This window comes from Stegodyphus dumicola, chromosome 3, assembly GCF_044657685.1.
Source record: "Stegodyphus dumicola isolate Sdum_Otavi_A_Nest chromosome 3, ASM4465768v1".
In the NCBI taxonomy this organism is placed as follows: domain Eukaryota; kingdom Metazoa; phylum Arthropoda; class Arachnida; order Araneae; family Eresidae; genus Stegodyphus; species Stegodyphus dumicola.
In genome coordinates this window covers 147850545-147872875 of record NC_140770.1, presented here as the reverse complement: position 1 = coordinate 147872875, position 22331 = coordinate 147850545, and the positions used below count along the sequence as shown (strand labels likewise).

At 30.7% G+C, this 22331-nt stretch overlaps 1 protein-coding gene across 1 annotated transcript in view; it reads left to right on the top strand.

Annotated features, from left to right (window-relative positions):
• Positions 1 to 22331, top strand: part of LOC146998113 (uncharacterized) — a 39581-nt gene that overhangs the window by 9188 nt on the left and 8062 nt on the right. The window contains exons 2-5 of the mRNA XM_085813437.1: positions 292 to 457; positions 4720 to 4944; positions 7510 to 7602; positions 7838 to 7899. Coding sequence (XP_085669563.1) covers positions 292 to 457; positions 4720 to 4944; positions 7510 to 7602; positions 7838 to 7899 — 546 coding nt within the window. The remainder of the gene's footprint in view (positions 1 to 291; positions 458 to 4719; positions 4945 to 7509; positions 7603 to 7837; positions 7900 to 22331) is intronic.

The window sequence follows — 22331 nt, the reverse complement described above, 5'->3', positions numbered from 1 at the left end:
GAAGAGCCAGAATTCTAATTTTAGAGAAATGCTTTATGCTTTTTGGGAGAATCTGCCAGAGGTTTTCATTAAAGAGCTTCCTGAAGAAAAAATGACCTCTATCAGATTTTTCTAAAATAGCTTCAGTAGTTTTCTAAATTACAGTCTGAGTCAAAGTATTTTTTCATTTCTACTTAATTTGCAACTCGGTAAAGTTAATAAATATATATTTTGAGTTTTTTTTAGAATGATGCTGAAATTAATGAAAATGTTTAATGAAGACTTATTTTTTCTATATTATTCCTTCCATAGGGTCCAATGTATTATCGAATATGGTTGTGCCGAAAATTAGCTTGCATTATTGGTTCAGCTATTTTGATCTATTTTTATTGTTGTTACAAAGACTATAATCTCATTAATAATGAACTTCTCAAAGAAATTCAAAAACAAAATAGTGATCTAACTAAATATATTTTAGGTAAGTATTATTTTATTCAACTGCTGTCATGATCTTCTATATGAAATTACATCTTTTGTGCTTAAGCTATCTACAGTATTTTTGTTAATGCAATATGTATCGTTTCTTACAGGTATGCAATAAAATGCATCTTATGTTTGAATGTTAGAAAGAATAAATATGTAATGTGCTCAGTAGAAATTTAATTATGTAGTTAAATGCTTTTTAAAATTTTTTATGCTGATTAAAATTAAGAAAAGCTAACATATGTTTGGCATAAAATCAATTTCAATACGAACATGTTTTTTAAATAATGGAGTTTATCAAGACACAATAACACGCCAAATAAATACTAATTCAAAAGTCAAACAACAAAAATCAGCGTTATATTTACAAAATTTTCACAGGATTAGTTTCGATGGTTTTACTGAACCACCATCATCAGCTGCAAAACCGCAGCAGCTGATGATTGTTTGGCAGCTGATGATTGCTGCATGCGGTTTTGCAGCTAATGATGCGGTTTTGCAGCTGATGATGGTGGTTCGGTAAAACCATCGAAACTAATCCTGTGAAAATTTTGTAAATATAACGCTGATTTTTGTTGCTTGACTTTTGAATTAGTAATGGAGTTTATATTAATTTTATTCTGGAAATTTTTATTCTATTGTATTAAACAATAAACTGCCCTTAAAATGAACTTGCTTAAAGTGAATACACATTTAACATGAACAAAATTTCGGTCCCGGCAGCATGATCTCATTGGAAGTTTTATTAAATAACATGAATTTTTGTTAGCACGAATTATAAACTGGATTTTAGTCCATTGTGTCATTAGATTTTATCACTTAATATGAACTTTAACAGTTTTTGATATTTTTTCCTGTTTCTGTATGGGAACTGTATTCAGAAATTTTCTCTCTGTTCATATAGAAACCTTTGCAGAATACAATATATTTTTTAAAACATATCCAGCATGAGTGACAGTCATGATTATTATGACAACGATGCGTGAGTTTGCTAATGCAGATGATGAAGTTACCGTGTGTGCTGCTGTGTAATATGATGTAAACCTTACTCAAAAAAAAAAAAAAAAAAAAAAAAGAAAGAAAGAAAGAAAGAAAAGAAAAGAAAGAAAAAAAGGACAGTTCTATATCTCCCATTCTACTGGACCAATTGTTAAAATTTAACTTATGTTTTTGATGTCTCAAAAGCACGACTTAAAATATAGATTAGATTTATATATAGTATTAGTTCGAAATGCAAAGTGTTCTAACAATAGCATAGTTCTAACATAAGTATTTTGACACAAAATCGGACTTTTTCTGAAATAACATACCATTTTTTTTCCATATTGTGATTCTAAAATCAAATTATGCCCCTAGATATTAAATTTTATAATTTTGGGGGAGAAATTTATGGAAAAATTTAAGAATTTATCTTGAAGCATTTTTTCAGTTTGCGCCAAGAATAATTCTCTTGATGAACTTCTTAATTTATAGCAACCTATTTTCCTTTTCTTTTTTCCATTCTACACGAGCGGAAAAAAGGTCCTCATTCATACTTTCAAATAATTTTAACAAAGTGATCAAAACCACATGTGGCATTATTATCGCTATAAACAAGTATGCCAAATTTCAAAACGCTCAAATATATAAATTCAAGTATCTCTTCGGATATCTTGAATACAAAACTAACTTTTTGCCGGTGTGCTTAGAAATACATCTACTTTAAGATGATGGTAAAAATTTTATAGGTTATAATTCTAAATTTTTTCAGAAAATTTAGGAAAATTATTTAAAAATTCAAATTTTAAAAATAAATCATGAAAAATGGGTGAAATTTATTTGGAATGAACCTAAATTTTGAAATGTGAAAGGATGAATAAAATAAGTTTAATAAAAAAAGAGATATTAATAAATATATACCAGATTCAATTAACACTGAGGAGCTAATTTTTTAAAAACTGCTCGTGCGATTTTATGAAACTTAGTACTGTGTCATAATTTGAGTAGTAGAATCGAAATATGCAAAAAAATTAGTATGTTGTTTCAGAAATGTCCGATTTTGTGTTAAAATACCTATGTTAGAAGCATGCTATATATATATCCTAAGTCGCACTTTCGAGACTTGGAAAATGCAAGTTAAATTTCGACTATCAGTCCAGTAGAACGGGAGTTATAGAAATATTGCTCCTTTTATTATTATTATTATTATTATTATTATTATTATTATTATTATTATTTGTGCAAGATGTACAAGTAATTGTGTCTGAGGTGCAACAAATGTCATAAAACAAACTGGGGAGGACAATATGATTCTATCCAAACTGCCAAGAAGTGTTGCATTCCTTAGACACTGTATAATGTTTTTGTCATGAATGCCATTGCCAATGAAGTTGGTGATCAGTGAGTTCGTTTTTTCAAGTTACAGTGCAGTATTGATGTAGTATTGTAGTGTTTTCTGTTACAACATACATAATATACATAATGTGTAGAATGAATTATTCCAATTAAAAACTCTGAAAGGTTTCAGATTTTAAATTACATCCAAAGTGGCATTTTATTAACGTTTTGTGTCTTAACTTTATTCATTAAATTTTATGTTCTACGTACTCAAACTATAAAATTCAGTTCAACAGCAATATCACAAATTAATTTTAAAATGAGCATATCTTTAGAATTTCTGATACAGAGCCTCTCGCGCTGGAGCTAAAAATTTTTTTTGTTCCGTGTTGCCATTGCTCGCTTTGAAATCATTTAGTTTTTTAATCAAAAATTCATTGAAATGCTACAAAATATGAAATCAATAATAAAACAAATTTCAAATTCAAATTAGGGCTTCCACATGCCCATATTCTATGGCAGATTATAGTTATTCAAATTTTGATGGCTCTAGGTACCTTTGTTTTATCACAATGTGAGTAACAGATATACATTCATGCAGATTCTTCATTATTTAATTTCTTTAAATATAAAACAGAGCAATAATATGTGGCGGAGAAAAGTGATACAGCCCTTTAAAGTTTTCAACGCAAAATCCAAAATGAAAATAGTAGTCCTTCAGGGCAAATTGCCCCTTTGGACTAAAAATAATATTTGTGTCCCCAGTTAACACGAATGAAAAAATACCTTTACTGATAGATAATTGTAACTGCATACTCCTCTCTTATCCTTTTGAAAGACATTAAATTAGTGGTTCTTCCTGCAAATATGAATTTTGTCATTCAACCATTAGACCAAGGTATTATTAAAAGCTTCCAAATGTCATTACAAAAAAAGAGTGTCATTCAAACAAATATAAGCAAAATTGAATCTTGCAAAAGTGTGAGCACTTAAGGTAATGACTAAGTCGATGTCTCTGCTAAAGGCTGTACATATTCTAGTCAATGCATAGGAAGTAATCTTCCAAAATAGTTAGAAATTCCTTTAGAAAATGTCGTTTTTATCCAGAAAAAGCCACAGAAGAAAGCTGTTTCTAATATTTCAAACATCAGTGAGGGAAATTATGAAGATTCATTTAGAAATTGTTTTAGAAAATGTGGTTTTTTTATCTAGAAAAAACCTCAGAAGAAAGCTGTTTCTAATATTTTGGACATCAATGAGAGAAATTTTGAAGATTTGTTTTTAGATTATTTTGTGATTGATGATAATATTGAGACAGCATGTGAAAACGCTAGAAGAAAGTATTAAAAGAGCTGAAACTGCCAGGGAAAATGATGTGGAGAGGAAGAAGTGAGTACTGAATCAAGAAAAGCACTACAAATTCTAAGAATTCTTGTATTGAAAGGTGGAGATCAGAAAAGCTGCCAACAGCTTTACAAATTGAAAGACTGTTGATTAAACAATATCAAACAAATATGGATTCAGCAATTCTTTTGTAAAAGTTTAAAATTTCATTGAGTATGTAATTATAATTTTTTTATATAAAAAAATTCAAATTTCACATTTTAATTTTAGCATTAATTTTTCATAAACAATTTAGTTATTAATTATTATATTAACTGTTAGTTACTATCTTATTAAATAATAATGACTAGATACTAAATAATAATAATTAATATAAATAAGTTCAAAGTTGATACTGTAATTTGCAATCTTGAAATTGCTGTTTATGTCAAATATGTTTGGATCAGAAGTGATTGTTATAACTAGCAGAATATTTGTTTTAGTCAATAAACATTTATGATTGTAATTTCAAGAGTTCACAATATAATAGTTGAGTGTTAGTTTTGATTAAATGTCATCTTTGTTATGTTGAAGTATTATTTTTTCTGTATTTTTTAGATATAAAGTTTCGTGAGAGTCCTTCAAATCAATTTAAACCTGAACTGAAGAATAATGAACAAGTTTCAGCTGCAGGTTTGAAAGAATTATCACCCCTAGTCTTAGAAGAAAATAAACAAAATTCTTTAATCATAAAAGATCCAGAGATAAATGGTTCTCATATAATTTTTACAGAGAACAAAGATGCTAGTCTTATTATTTCTAAAAGCATGACAGCTGCTTCTGGTAATTGACTTTAATCTCTTAATAATTCATTTCTATCATCAATTCTTTATACAGCTTGAGTCAAAATATTAATTTTATTAGATGCAATTATGTTGTACATTACAAAACATAGCTACTACATTGCTTAGAAATTTTTAAAGAAAATCAGTGGAAATTTGAAATTGCAGAAATTAGCTATATTTGGTAATGCCTGAAAATTTTTTTAAAAAATAAAAAAACTATAAATTGAATGGAAAACTCTTTTTTTTTTTTTAATTAATTGTAATTGGGTACTGTATGGAATAGAGCTCTGAATATCCAAACTAATTAGGACAACAGACTGTACAGATGTTCAGGAATTTTGCATAGTTGGGTTGTCATTTTTTTGTAAGTTAAATATATTTACTAATCATAATATTATTGAAGGAATTTCTTAAATTATTTATCTTATTTCAAAGGTTTGTAAAATGTTTATTCTTGTATTCACCCGCTTTGCATATTTTTCTCCTAACAATTTTAACTTATGATTTAGAGAAACTCAGTTCTTTTTGTATAATTTATAATTCACTCTCTGAATTTAGGAAGAATCTCCACTGTAAGAACTAGTTTCTAGAATTTCTGAGATTGATATGCTTGTGAAGGGTATCAATTTAATTCTTTAAAATTCTAGTCAAGGTTATTCAGCCTCTTTTTCAGTGAATAGAGGAAAACAAGGGGGAAATAATATTTTAGGGTACCCCTTGGCAAAAATTGGTGATTTTTTTGTGCCATTCTTGTTTATGGGCAACACCCTTCCAAGTAAAATACCATCCAAAACATAATTAAAACATAAAAAATAATAAAAAAAAAAAAAAAAAATTATTATCTCAGTAAACTGCACTTTAAATCAAAATAAAACAAGGAAATAACACAAAAATGGAAATACATGTTAGCTAATCTGCGCCGTACAAAAAGGAAATATCTACTTACCTTATTTAGAAATTTCTGTGTCTTCGGAGTGTTGCACACAGAATTCTTTAACAGCATCCCAAAACTGTTTTAAATGATCTGAACTAGAATCTGTATACTGCCATAGCCACATAAATTCATAAAAGTAAAAATAAAAAATATCCTCCAGACAGTCAGTGGCATTTCTTTCGAAAATCCCTTTTTATTACACCCCATATACCTTCCATAATTAATAGTGTTAATAGGAGTTCTGGTTTTCAAATCCTTAAATCTCGCTGCATAATTTACTAAAAAGTGAATGAAGCCATTTAAATCTTCATTTACACACCTGTCAATCAATATTTTCTTTCCCATTCGTTCCAAACTTCAGGTTAATCATACCACCAGCAGGCATTTTATGGTGTAATGTACAAAATAAGCAACATACTTCCTAACTAACATCCAATGCATAAATAAACTCTGAGAAATATTTTCCCAACAGTCAAAATCACCACAATCACACATTACAACCAATTATGTCATAATAGGGTTTCCATAACATTCAACGTAAAATACTTAGGTTATCATAAATGAAACAATTTGGCAATAATCCATGAGATAGCCTAAAATATAGACTACCCGAAAACAGTGTGGGCAAACTGCAAAGATAGTTCCTTTTTGAACATTCAGTCTCCTAAAAATATTGTTTAAGGAGTGTAAGACTTATTTACAGTCTCTGAAAGTTGACATGATTTGTCCGTCCTAGCAGATTACTCCTAATTTGTATTTACAATAGCATGTTATGGATGTTGAAGATCTTCATAAAATTAAAATGTGACTGAAAGCTGAAATGGCTATGCAGTTTTGAGTCGTGCTAAGAAGAAAAATGTGTTTTAACACAAATATGATTTGTCAGATCATCCATTTCTTTTGTTACTGCTGCTGTATGATTTGTTTACATTAGTTGTCAGAAGTTGACATCTGCTGAGTTATGTGAACTTGGAAGATTTTGTTGCTATTTTGAGTTGTTTGCTTCACCTGTTATTGAGCCAAAGATGCAAGAAAAGAAATAAGCTAATACAGTGTGTAAAGTTTGTTATATGGCGTTAATGAAGAAGTACCTTTTGATCTTACTATTGAATTAGTTCCACTAAGCATATGAGAGTCATTAAATTTTTATGTAATAAAACCATTATTGATTAGTTTGCAGAAATAAGTATGATAAATGCAACATCATTTCAATTAGCTTGAGTAGAGGATAATCACACACACAGACTTTTATGGTTAAAAATATTAAAGATGTGTTATTTATAAAATTGTTTAATTTTTGCTCAGCACCATTTGTTCAATTTAGATTTATTTAGCTATCAAATTAATAAAAGTGTTATAAATTAATCAACCTTCTTTCTTTTTTTAAAAAAAATTAATAGTATTAAGGTATTTTAATATAAGAAGGACAAACTCAGTTTGTGCTTTTGTTTTGTTTTGAAAAGTAAGTTCTGTTGATAAAATTAATAAATATATAATTTTATATTTTTAAAGTGATGTACTATAATGTTATGATTTATATCCAAATTTTGCTTTTTAACAAGTTAATTATTATCATTGTTTTTTCTCTAGTCTTAGTAATACAAAAATTAATGAATAATCTCTATTAAGCTGGTAGCAAAAGAACTCCTAGTTCTTCAAGAAAAACTACCAAATCATCTGCGGAGAAGATGCCACCTAAACAGAAAACAGAAAAATCTGAAAGTAATTCTTTAAATTTTTTTCTCCACATGTAAGAGTATTTATTATTATTATTTTATTGAAGTTGAACATATTTAATATTTTTTTATTTTTTAGACATATTTTGTTGTATAAGCAAACCCTTTATAAATTTTTATTAATTTTTAATGGCAGTACTTTTAAGAGTATTTTGTTTCTAAAAATTACAAATTGTTAAATTTTTACATTTTATAAAATATTTGTTTTCTTCTTCTTAAAGGCAGAACTCTAAAAGGAAATATTTTTACACCTTCAAGAAAGGAAAATCTTAATATGTCAGAGGTAATTATGACTGTTTTCTGATTATCAATAACCAGGTTATTTGTAACATGTGAAATTATCAAAAAGCTATTTGATGGTATAGCTACAAAATTTGAGAAAGGGTGAAAAGTAACATAGCCCAAATTTAATATGTCATTTCCTGCATTATTGATTATTTTTTTAACTTGAAAGCAATTAATATTAGAATTATGTATGGAATCTCTAAATCAGTAACTTACTGTGTATTATATCTTTTATTTAAATCAGAATTTTGTGCCATTTTTCCAGTAATTATTCTTGTAACAGTATCAAAAATTACACTCTTCAAACACACATATATTTTTAAAATTTTAGTTCTCAGATATATCAAATACAGTCAAAAATTTTTAATCCGGACTCGTCGGGACTTCGGCGATTCCAGATTATCGATATCTCTGGATTATAGACCATCAGTTTAAATCTGGTAAGATGGCATGCAGAAATTATACAATTAAAAATATGAAATTGTAATTTATGAAATAATAAGCAATTGTGATCTAAAGGGTATCAAAATTTACAAAAAAAAAAAGGGTATCAAAATTACTTAATATTTATTTGTTTACTTTATTAAACATTTCTTTCAATGCGCGCATGCGTAAAGCATACATTACGCATAGTCGAAATTAGAAAATTGCAACCAGAAAACTATTTTATGCGTATTTGTGATATTTATAATGATGAGGAAATTGATTTAAATAATATCGGAGTACATCGAGATAAAACACTACATTTAGTAAGGAATTATAAGCCGAATAAAATAAAATCAACTGCCCTGAAGATAAGGATAGTGCTGACAGATCAACTTCCAGTTCATTGCGTGCCACGATGCCCCCCCCCTCCCCGCAGAGCAGCGTGAAATTGATAAACAGATTTCGGAATGGTTAGAGAAACAAATCACCTCTCTGTCACTTTCTTCATGCCTTTCTTCATTTTTCTGCACCAATTCTACTTTTTGTTTAATGGACATCGAAACATGTTTCCGCTTTGTAGATCCTTTGGCAGCTCCAGAATCGGAAATTCTTTTCGACATAATCGCAAGTTCAAGCTTACTTTTATAAAATTGCGCTAACTGTGTGCAAAAGATAATAAGCTGGATCCAATTAGAAGATTAAGGAACAATGCAATCTGCAACATTAACTGAAATAGATAATTAGATAATTTTAGCTTAGCTTATACTGTCCGTTATACATTAAACGTGCATTGTATTATGCGCATGCCTAAATGCATGATGTGTTTATGCATGCACAGAAAGTTTGTAGCTTTGAGATCCGGATTAAAGACTTTTGACTGTAGTAAATAATGTAAAGCCTGTCAGTTCATTTGTCTCTGTATATAAAAAAATTGAAGTTTTATTTATATAAATATAATTAAAGAGGTATAAATTTGATTACTGGTACCTGTGTATGCATTCCCACTGAATATGAAAGTTGGCAGATATCCTGCCATTCCAAAAATCATCAGAATTTGATGGAACAGCTTGCTCTTTATTTAGTTAGATAAAACTAAATAAAGAGCAAGCTGTTCCATCAAATTGTGGGTGCCAAAAAAACTGGCCCGGAAATATAATTATGATGCTAAATTTTTTCTCATTAATGAACAGAACTACCTTTTACATGAAATGCTGGATAGTTATGGTTTTTATTCACTACACAGCCTGTTTCAGGATACTTTGCCCCTAAGTTTTGCATTGCAGATTTTGCTAGAGGTTTTGCCAATACACTTCCATTCTCAAACTCTTGCACAAACAGTAAAGTATGTGTTTTTCATTAACTGTGTTGCACATTATAATTATTTTATCCTGATGATAATTGGTTTAATGCTTAGAAAAGGGGTGACCAATTATAGGCCAGAGATGCAGAGTCTCAAAAAGATGGCTTACTTACCACCAGCTTAGTTGCTGCACCACCTGTTATATGACTGTCAGCATTTTTACTCAATTGGTGGAGCATTCTATTATTGCTAAGCCTAGCCAAAAATCTCTGTAGTATATTAAAATTTAATTATAAATTAAATAAATTTGTAGCTGAATGTATAGTTACTTCGAAAGCTGGGTATTTGTGACCTGTGGTTATTAAAGAGACTCTGTGAAGACTTTGACTGTGCTAAACGATTTTTTTTTTTTTAGATTGCTTTTAGATTTTCGCAGTTCATTGCTTGGTAGGCTATTAGAGTTTTAAGTTTGTTTCGTAGTAGCTTACTCTTCTTACTAGCCATACCTAGGCATTTTCAGCTGTGTATGGCCGGTAATGTAGGTCTGTGGTGATTTCACACTCGAACATATAGTGACTGATGGTACCTGTCGCACCACATATGCCTGAAATTTCGACCAGAGAAATTCTTCCACCGCCATTCAGGGTGCAAAAATAGTCATTGTCTAAAAATTTTCCCCTGCCACTTGTCCAATGTCCTTCGCACCTTATAAAAACTATAGAATTTCATAAATTCCCTTTCATTTTCCCTCAACAGTGAAATGTTAACTTAAGATAAACACTTTCAGTTGTGTTTCGCATAATTAACTTGCTCTGTAGAATTGTACATAAGTAACCTAACCATATTGATATGCATATGGTAATACAAATGAGCTTTGAATTTATATGCAACACTAGCACACATATGTATATGTAAGCAGATATATTCATATTATATGCACATGGGGATAAAAGCATACACATGTAAGTATGTGTAAATACCATGCATATATCATACCGGTATATATATATATGTAATGTTTTCAGTTATTCCATCACATCGTGAGCGAGTGGTGAGGCTATTCCATTACACGTTCTGGCAGATGGTTGACGAAGCTGGGATGATTGAAGTACGGAGAAAAATGACGACTCAGGACTTTTCACTTTTAACAGCAAGCATATCTTTATTTTAATTTATAGCAGATGACTTTTTCCAGATGAAGTTAATCAAATAACTTATTCAGTAATTGAACTATTAGATACGACTGACTTTAAACTTTAATATGTCATAACGTTCTAACAAAGAAAGAGGAGCATAGCGGAAGCGTTAGCAGGACGAAGACGAGAAGGCATCTGTCTAGGAGAACTTATGACTCAGCATTTATATGAATGGTTATGTAACAGAGTAGCTTCTAGAAAAATGTAGAAAACTTATGACGCAGCATTTATATGAGGAGGTTATGTAATAGGCATGAATGTTCTAGCAGGTACTGGGTTAGGGGACGATCGTGAATTGCAGAAAAGTAGTTAAAGGTTGCTGGTTCGCAAAGAGCAAAGCCATCGTATTTTTTTAAATTTTTTAATTTTTTTTTATTTTACATCCCCTCCCTCCCCCGTCAAAAAGAGAGGCCGGGGTGAGAAAAGCATTAGTACAGGAGTGAAGCAAAAGTATGAGAAAAGACATGAAAACATCCAGAACATAGCGTACAAGCTTTAACTATGGCCTATCATAGTTCATGACTTTCTCATATAAAATTTTCACTTTATGGCATATGAAATTTTGAACATTAAAACAATGAGTTATAAATAAATATACAATATATGACTAATTTTAAGACTATAACATAATAAATATGGAATACTGATAAATAAATAAGTTATAATTACAAAAGTCCTCAATTTTGTTAAAAATATCCATTTTGTGCTTTTTTTTTTTTTTTTTTTTTTTTTGAAAGTCCTTTTCATAAAAAGAGTTCGAATAAAATGAAAATATCTGGTAAAATCTCTAAATGCCAGATAGTCCGCAAATATGATGCATGTTGATAGTTCACAAATATGATGCATTTTTTCCTCTCATCGTAAAGATTGACATGTTTTACACTTCAATACAAAATATTATTCTTATTCAAAAAACAATTCAATATAAATAATACAATTATACACTTGAAAATGAACACTTTGACTTTAAAACTATGGCATGTCCTCGCCAACAGATCCGCGTCATTACTTGCTGATGGTTGGGGGTGCTAGGTACAAATATCGAAAAACCTCCGTTGCTTAATAGAAGGTAACTGGTTTTTGGCATTGTACATTACCTCAAAGTGGTGTTAGAAAAATAAAAGATGATATAAAATCAAAATTATAAGACGGATAACTTGTATAATCAAGTTAAAGTCTTTTTTATAATGTTGTAAATTAGAAACAAATATTATCCTACAATAAGAAGAACATTTTTGCTACAAAATAATTCAAATTATGTGAAAGATATAAAAGGTCAAGATTGGGAGAATAATTTGTCATAGTCGGGAAAATAACTTGTCATAGTTAGGGCTTAAGTCTAAATCAGGTATTAAAGGTCATAATCAGGAAAATGTTTAAAAGAGAATTTAAAAAAAAATTAATATTAATTTTGAACAGAGATAGGAATTCTACTATTTCAGACAGTTAACTTAAACTCACTTGCTGGATTAAAAGGTCTTAATCTAGTTGAATGAACAATTTCTGATTTCTTTTTAGTTAAAGGATTAGGTATATTTATTTCATAAGTAACTTCAGAATATTGTTTTAAAATTTTATAAGGTCCTGAGAATGGAGGAGATAATTTACGTGTATTAGGGTATTGAAATTCTTCATACATTACTAAATCACCAATTTTAAAATTACTAGGTTTAAAATGAATATCATATCTTTCTTTATTTACATTATGATAATCATCAGATCTCTTTTGAGCTATTTTTCTGGCTTCTTCTATTGACGGATATAATTCTTGATTTTGAATTAAGGAATCATAAGGTAATTTTCCATACATTAAATATGATGGAGGGAATTTTGTTACAGAATGAGGGGTATTATTATACTCTTCAGTTACTTGGGGTAATAATTTTGTCCATGCTATATTACCGTGATAAGAATTTAGTTTGCATTTTAATCTAGTTATAATAGTTTGATTAACACGTTCAATTTTACCATTAGTTTGGGGTCTATTTGCAGTAGTTAGCAATTGTTTTACATTATGATTCCTTAAAAAGTGCTTAAATTTTGAAGATGTAAAAGCAGCGTTCCTATCACTTAAAATCTTTTTAGGGACCTGAATTTGGAAAATTTGTTTTAAGCAATTTATATAAGTATCTGTAGTTACACTTTTGGAAGCAAAAGTCCAGATATATCTAGTTGCATGATCAATAATTATGTGAATATACTTTTAAGTAGAATTATAATAATTTAAACCACCTACAGTATCAATAGATAATGTTTCAAAAGGTTCACTAATTGATGGTAAATTCTGCATTAAACCAAATTTCTTTTATTTACTTTTCTTATTAAACTGACATACTTCACAATGTTTACAATAATTTCTAACATCTTGAACAATTCCTGGCCAATAATATTGTAAAGATAACAAATTTAGCATAGATGATACACCAATATGACCAAGTTGTATATGGGCCTTTTCAAGTAATTTCGTACGTAGAGACATGGGTATCACAATTTTGTACAATCCCTGTTTTTTAATAGTTAAGACATCAGTCATTTTCCTATACTTAGTATTACAAACATTATCTAAATTTTGATATTCTTTTATTTCTTCTAATGATAATAAATTAACTTGCGATCTTAAATGTTGACACATAGGATTTCTAGAGAGCATATCAGCTTCAACATTAGTAGATCCTTTTTTATATTTTATATCAAAATCATACATAGATAATTTTAAAGACCACCTAAATAGACGACCAGTAGGGTGTTTTATATTTTTAAGTCAAACTAAAGCAGCATGATCAGTATGTACCACATCGTGAGCGAGTGGTGAGGCTATTCCATTACATGTTCTGGCAGATGGTTGACGAAGCTGGGATGATTGAAGTACAGAGAAAAATGACGACTCAGGACTTTTCACTTTTAACAGCAAGCATATCTTTATTTTAATTTATAGCAGATGACTTTTTCCAGATGAAGTTAATCAAATAACTTATTCAGTAATTGAACTATTAGATACGACTGACTTTAAACTTTAATACGTCATAACGTTCTAACAAAGAAAGAGGAGCATAGCGGAAGCGTTAGCAGGACGAAGGCGAGAAGGCATCTGTCTAGGAGAACTTATGACTCAGCATTTATATGAATGGTTATGTAACAGAGTAGCTTCTAGATATATATATATATAATAGGGTATAAACTATATATATATATGGTATAGATATATGCATACATCTATGTGTATATGCATATATCTATGATTATATATATAGATATATGCATATATCTATGTGTATATACAGGGTGATTCTAAATTACTTTTACAAATTAAGAGGGGTGATAATACCCATCCAGACGAGCAAAAATTACCATAGAACATAATTTTGCATTCCACTCTGAGAGGCAGAAAATAGGAAAGTAGAAATGCATCAAGAAAGGACAAGGAGACTATCTGTCTCCTAAAACTATCAAGAATTAACCATATGCAAATTTTCACTGAGAAGAAGCAGCATTATGCTCTTAGTTGGTACCAGAGAAAGCCAATCAGAGCAAATGGTGTCCTTGGAAAAGACACATCATCACTTCAAGTATTACCTTGATAACATTGTCTGAAACTTTTCGTAAATGCTATGGCAGAGTACGTGTACGAGGGATTGGCAGGTATTTACCTCACAAAGGGAAGGGACGCGAAGTATGAACATTGTATGAACAGCCGTTTCTAAGTCATGCAACCTTTTCCAGTGTTAATCGAATACTGAGAGAAACTGGCTCTTTTGCCATCTCAAAAAGCAAACTTCGAAAGCTGGGTATTTATGACCTGTGGTTATTAAAGAGACTCTGTGAAGACTTTGACTGTGCTGAATTTTTTTTTTTTTTTTTTTTTTTTTTTTTAAGATTGTTTTAAGATTTTCGCAGTTCATTGCCTGGTAGTCTATGAAAGTTTTAAGTTTGTTTCGTAGTAGCATACTCTTTTGGAGTTGTTTTAGCCATACGTATGCATTTTCAGCTCTGTATGGCTGGTAATGTTGGTCTGTGGTGATTTCACACTCGAACATATAGTGATTGATGGTACCTGTCGCACCACATATGACTGAAATTTCGGCCAGAGAAATTCTTCCACCGCCATTCAGGTTGCAAAAATAGTCATTGTCTAAAAATTTTTCCCTGCCACTTCTCCAATGACCTTCGCACCTTATAAAAACTATAGAATTTCATAAATTCCCTTTCATTTTCCCTCTAGAAACATTGCAGCGATCTTGCTAAAAGTTACGAGGAGCTATAGCTCCACGAAATATTTCAATGCTGTATTACTAAAATATAAACTAAGAAGAAATTTTTGTCTGGAAAAACTGGAAAAAATTGTAAACTCCTGAAAAAGACTGTCAAAATATTAATGTTGGAAGACATGCTGATGCATGAAAAAATTAATCTGACCGTTGTGATATGTGAAAAGTTAACTTACATAAAAAATTGATTGATGGAAAAAATATATATATATATATGAAAAGTTAAAACACATAAAAAATATATGGACTGAAAAAATGCTAATACATAAAATGCAAAAATTAAAATGAAAACATAGTTTGCAACAATACAAAAATACAATAATTACATAGTGGAAAATGGTAAATTAACCCACTCGTACCCTTTTCAAGGGAAAAAAACTGAGTGTCAAACTAGGCTAAATACCATTAGATAATTAAAGGAAGCAACATGCTTTGAAAAACTTGTAAGGCTAATGCTACTCCACTTCCTACTAAAACTAATAAGACACAATCACTATGAAAGACTCACAATTGTATCTACCAAATCACTTGTAAAGAATGTTCTTTCACATATATAGGTCAAACAAAAAACCCTCTCAACCTCAGAATTAATAACCATAGATCTCATATTAAAAAATATAAAAATAACAGCAATAATCTCACAAAAAATAGTCAGCATACTGCTATTCTGGAGCATTATAATATGCATAATTTTGATAACATAGAAATTACTGTGCTCGATATTGTACCGAACACAAAACTTAGATTGTTTATGGAATCCATCTACATACTTCAAAAAAAGTCACTTTATCCTTACGGACTAAATGCATATCTGAGTCATATCACCAATAGACAGACAGAAGTCTCAATATATGGACAATTCAGATTTTTTAGCAATATAACGTCCAGAGGAGGTGATTCCAAACACAAAAATTTTTTTTCTACGCAAGATCTGAAATTAATAGTTAAAAATCTTCATTCATTTCCTTGAACATAAAGAATTTGCAAAGAATGCCATTAAACTACTACATACATTTAAGAATACTACTTCATGGAATCTGATTAAAGTAATGGATCAACATTTTCAATGTTTACAAATCATTAAAAACCTAATTATTGACTTCTGCAATTTTAAACTAAAAAATAGCATTTTTTTTTACAAAAAACTGTTTTGTACGGTACAATTCAAACACCCTTCTTACGATCAACTTAAAATACCTAGCATTTAAAAAAAATATCAACACTTGCTTCCTGACCAACAACTACAAATTAAGCCCTGCTTTAAATTTGAAAAGAACTTAGGTCAACTCGTTATCAACCACCACGAGATACAAGAAAATAGCATGTGTAATTGCCAACTACCTCTTTACCAAATATATGTCGATTCTTTCCACCAACATGTTATTACAGGAGATCTTAACATCATTGAAGACTTAGAATTGCGAGCCCTTTTACAACTTGGAACCAAATTTCGTCCTACTTTCAGTATCAATAAACATTTATGCCTCAAACAATTCAATCAAGATCTTGATAAATTTATCATCTTAGTTAGTAATAAATCCAATTTACTACTACTACTTTTCTTGAATGGAAAGCTGCACTGATTAAAGAATTTCAACATTTACTTTTCAAGACACCTTCTTTCAACTCTTTACACATATGATCTAATAAAAAAACAACAAGATAATTTTATCATTACAAAAATTGACAAAGCTAGCAACAATTTTAGTATTATTTGAAAAAAGTTTTACTTCGACCTTTTGCACAAAGAACTAAATAGTAATGGCACTTACCAAAAAATTACTACCAACACCAAAATTCTTATCAATAAATTTAACGCACTACATAAAAGACTTAAGATACATCCCCGGAACTATAATAACAGATTTGCTAATCTCTATATGCTTCCAAATTTCATAAGTCTCCTATTAAATTCAGGTTTATAGCCAATAGTACCAAAAGTTATCTTAAAGAAATAGATTATCTTTTTGCAAAAAAACTTCGTTTAATACGTGACTTGATTAATAACTATGATTTTCAGGATCTGCATTGCAACTGGATGATTACAAGTAACGAACTCGTGATTAAGACAATTAACTCACTCCAAATAGACTCACTCCAAATACAATGCTACGATTTCGAGAACCTGTATACTACCTTACCACTTGAAGAAATTTATACCAGGTTACTTGCTCTACCAGATATAATTCCACAGATTTCGACAATAATTGATAACGAAAAATGGCAACTTTATCTTTCGAGTGTGCTTTTCAATAATTTTATTCTCTTTAACCATAGCATCTTCAAACAAATTCAAGGAATCCCAATGGGGGGGGGGAAATTTTCGAGCGCTGTGTGTGAATTATTCATTTTCACAAAAGAATTGACCTTTGTCCGTTCACTAAACAAAGAAGAACATAAATTTTACCAACATATATATCGTTACATTGATGATATCATAGCCTTTAACAACCATAACAAAATAGAAGCTGCTAATATCTACCCAACTTGCTTAAAACTAAATAATACAAATACGGTGCAAAATAATGTAGTATATCTTGACCTAAATATTATTAATTACAATTTTATTAAAGTCTACGACAAGAGAAGAGAATTCACTTTTTCTACACTAAAGTTAACCAACTGGAATTCTAATATTTCCAAAAGAATCATCATTAACACAATTTTTTCACAGCTACTTAGAATAAAAAGAATATGTAATACTACAGAACATTTACAAGAAGAAATACTTTACTTTGTCACAATCTTGAAAAATAACCAAATTCCTCATAAAATAATTAAAAATACCTTAAAAAAAGCTTGCATTAGCCTTATCAATTTTTAGATAATTTGTTTTGGATAATGAAATTTTATACTTAAAGCCCAATGGGACGGTATAAAGTGGATGGCTGATTCAGATAATCTAATGTAAAAATTGTATAAATGTACAGATTTTTCTCCTAAATACATTTTCTTTCCTCCAAAGATTTTGGCACTACTTTAATACTATTAATTAATAGTTTTAAATTACTTAGAAGGCCAAACTCTACTATTATTAACAAATCGGGCCTTTTCATTTTTCATAGTAGCTTGACAGCCCTCTAGCTTGAAGAATGACGACTTTTATTAACAAATGACTTTTTTCCAATTTACTCTTTCTTTTGTGGCCAAAAATAAGTAATTTTAGCTGAATTAGCCATTTTCACTTATTTTTAGCAGTTTTGTTCTTCTAACAACTTGACTGACGCCATTTTGAGTTCTTTCCGTGTCTTTTCTCGTTTGTCACACCCTCTATAAAAAAGGGGGGGACAGGCATTCCCGCCAAACTACAATCTCAGCCCATTGGCCTATGCAGTTTTTATTGTTTCCCCCATCTACGTCACACAACAAAAAGGAAGGTTGGTTATACTCGGAGGGGTTTTGCACCCTTTTCTAAAAATTTTTCGGATGCAAAGGACGGTACCTCTCAGGTCAGTTTTTTCGTTTTTATTGTCTGTGTTTTTTTGGTCCTAATAAGACCCTACAACGTTTGTTTTCTTACAAATTAAATTTCATTTGTATTTGATTACAGCACCATTCTCTTTATAAAAGTTATCTCTTATTTAAGCTATACAGGACCAGCCCGTACGTTGTTGTAATTTTTTGACTAATAGCAGACCGCTATTTATTTTATTTTAATTTTAAATTTACATTGCTCGGAGTTGCAATTACTTTTAACACCCTGATGTGTTTTTCGGCAGACGCATCGGGAAAAAGGAACAGAGCAGTGAAGCTCCGAAAAAGATTTATTCGGGAATATTCATGTTTTTTATAAAAAAAAAATTTTCGCATTAAGCAAGAGCTTCAATGGTCTGTTTCGGCGAAACGCGTAATGGTATTTAGCGTAGTTCGACACTCAGTTTTTTCCCTTGCAAAGCCAATTGAGGGTACGAGTGGGTTAATTTACCATTTTCCGCTATGTAATTTTTGTATTGTTGCAAACTATGTTTTCATTTTAGTTTTTGCATTTTATGTATTAGCATTTTTTCAGTCCATATATTTTTTATATGTTTTAACTTTTCATATATATATATTTTTTTCCGTCAATCTATTTTTTATGTAAGTTAACTTTTCACATATCACAACAGTCAGATTAATTTTTTTCATGCATCAGCATGTCTTCCAACATTAATTTTGACAGTCTTTTTCGGGAGTTTACAATTTTTTCCAGACAAATATTTCTTCTTAGTTTATATTTTAGTAATACAGCATCGAAATATTTCGTGGAGCTACAGCTCCTGGTAGCGCAAGTAATAATAACTTGTATTCGCACTAAATGGATTTAAGTTCATACAACATTATATATATATCATAGATATACAGGGTGATTCTAAATTACTTTTACAATTTAAGTGGGGTGATAGTACCCATCCAGACGAGCAATAATTACCATAGAACATAGGGTAGCATTTTACTCTGAGAGGCAGAAAATAGGAAAGTAGAGATGCATCAAGGATGGACAAGGAGACTATCTGTCTCCTAAAACTATCAAGAGGTAACCATATGCAAGTTTGTACTGAGAAGAAGCAGCATTATGCTCTTAGTTGGTACCAGAGAAAGCCAATCAGAGCAAATGGTGTCCTTGGAAAAGACACATCATCGCTTCAAGTATTACCTTGATAACATCGTCTGAAACTTTTCGTAAATGCTATGGCAGAGTACATGTATGAGGGATTGGCAGGTATTCACCTCGCAAAGGGAAGGGGTGCGAAATATGAAGATTGTATGAACAGCGGGTTCTAAGTCATGCAACCTATTCCAGTGTTTAATCGAATACTGCGAGAAACCAGCTCTTTTGCCATCTCAAAAAGCAATGCAGAATGTTCGCGAAATGCATGAATGCCAGAAATGGAAGAGCAAGTTTTGACTAGATTAGAAGCAGCTCCATCCACAAGTACGCGAGCAGTGACATACAAAATGGGTATTTCTCAGCTAGTGGTGTGGCTTACTTTACACGAGGAAGGCATGCAACCCTACCACATGCAAAAAGGAATCTTTGGACATGGATGATTATCCCTGCCGAGCAGAATTTGTGCAGTGGATGCTTGAAATGAGGAATAATGATCTACAATTTCCTGCATTAATATTATTTAGTGATGAGGCAACATTCAGCAGAGAAGGCATTTTCAACATGCACAATCAGCACGTTTGGTCTGACAGCAATCCCTACTGCATTGCCTCTCATAAACTCCAGCAGAAATTTTCCATAAACGTCTGGAACATGTATCCTAGGTGACTACCTGTCAGGCCCTTACATCATGCCAGACTGTTTGACCAGTGCAACATAACATATCTTCTTTGAACAAGTACTTCCCAGTTTATTGCAGGCTGTGCCACTCCCCATCAAGGACATGTGGTTTATGCACAAGAGTCCCAGCACACTGTTCCGTCACGGCCCGTAACCTTTTGAGTGCCACACATTCTGCATGATGGATTGGATGTGGCGGACCTATTGCTTGGCCTCCTAGCTTACCGAACCTTAACCCAATGGACTTTATCTTCTTGGGGCAGATGAAATCTTTAGTGTACGAGATGCCTGTGAACTCAGCTGAAGACCTCATGGCGAGAATCCTTATTGCCGTGGAGAAAATTAACATCTTCAGGAGGGTGCGTCAGCCGTTCCTATGGAATGCGATCCTATGTTCATTGGTAATTATTGATACTATCACCCCTCCAAATTTGAAAAAAAAAAAAAAAAATTAGAATCACCCTGTATATTTGAGTAATCACAGATTTAAATTCAAAGATTACATTAATTGATATTTTTTTTCACATTCGGCATAGAATTTTTATTTAAAAACTCAAAAGAAATGAAATACGATGATATTCCAATTGTTGATGATTTAATGGAAAGAAACTAATTCCCCTTACGAAGTCAGGGTTTTCTATGAGATCAGCAGTACGTACTCTTAAGGGGTTTTCAGGAGGACTTTTCAAGAGAAATTGGTTTGTATTCATGTTATACAAGACACCACATGCAGTCAGCTAGTCCACAGAAATTTGAACCAAACCTAGCTATCAGTGTTCATTGATTTTATGGCTTGACCTCTGTGCATCTATATAAGTAAATAAATAAGGTTAATAAATCTACTTGAAATTTAATGAATATCAGTATTAATTTTACCAATTTTTCATTGTCGTCATTTTTCACTTTCTTTATATTTCCCCTTTTTCTGTAATTTTTGTATTTAATATTGCCGCCTAAAGCATGCAAATGCGATGCAATACAATAAAAATATAATTAATAAAATCTTTTTTTTTTAAAATAGTAGAGGAGAATGTTTAAAAAAAAGGGGGGGAACATGCTAAAGGGGAAAAAAGGGGGCTTTTGTCACAAAACTGTAAATTATGCAATTGAAAGATGAAATACATATGATACAATGGGGAGATTCAATAAATTTAAAAAAAAAAAAAAAAAACTGAATAAGAATGCTAATGAAAAAGGTAAATGAAGCTAATATCACAACAGTACAAGGGGATTCGTTTACTATATAAATAGAAACATAAGCTGTTACACGATGTTTGTAACAAAATGAATGCGAATTGTTGATTTATGCAAGAAACAAATAGTTAAACATCATTGAGTATAAATTAAAACTATTATTGAGTACATGTAATTCTGATTAAACTAAATTCAGTTTGAAAACAAATAAAATTTGATTAGACTATGTACTGATTTTAAGCGTATATAGGAGGTATTTGCTGCTAAGACATATTTTCAAAAGTTAATATTCCACAATTCAACAACTACTTAGCTACGAAATCTTACTATCATATGTATTGCTAGTTTAGGGAAAAGAGACAACAGAAAAGAGAAGAAAATTCTTTGTATTATTCCCTAACCTCTTATCTGAAAATTACCAAAAGCAAAAGGAAAGACCCCCAAAGAAAAGATTTCAAAACAGTAATAGTTTCCTTATACAGTGGTAGCTAAAAGGGGGTAGAAATGCATTTGGATTACCTTTCCTTACTTTTAAGTGAAACCTTTCTAAACCCCCTAGACTTTTAAAGCTTAAATATGCTGTTTTAGCATTAGCACAATTTTTGTGTTGCATTAAGTTGATCATTAAGTATGTCTGCACCTCTTGCTCAAACAAATGGTCACTATCGCATGCTCTTTTTTCGGCCAGGTGTGTCTGGGCCATTTTCTAATGATCTCTTTGTGCTTAGAGTACGTTTTCGGGAAATTCCAAAAATGCATTTGTAGACCAGTTTTAATTTGGCC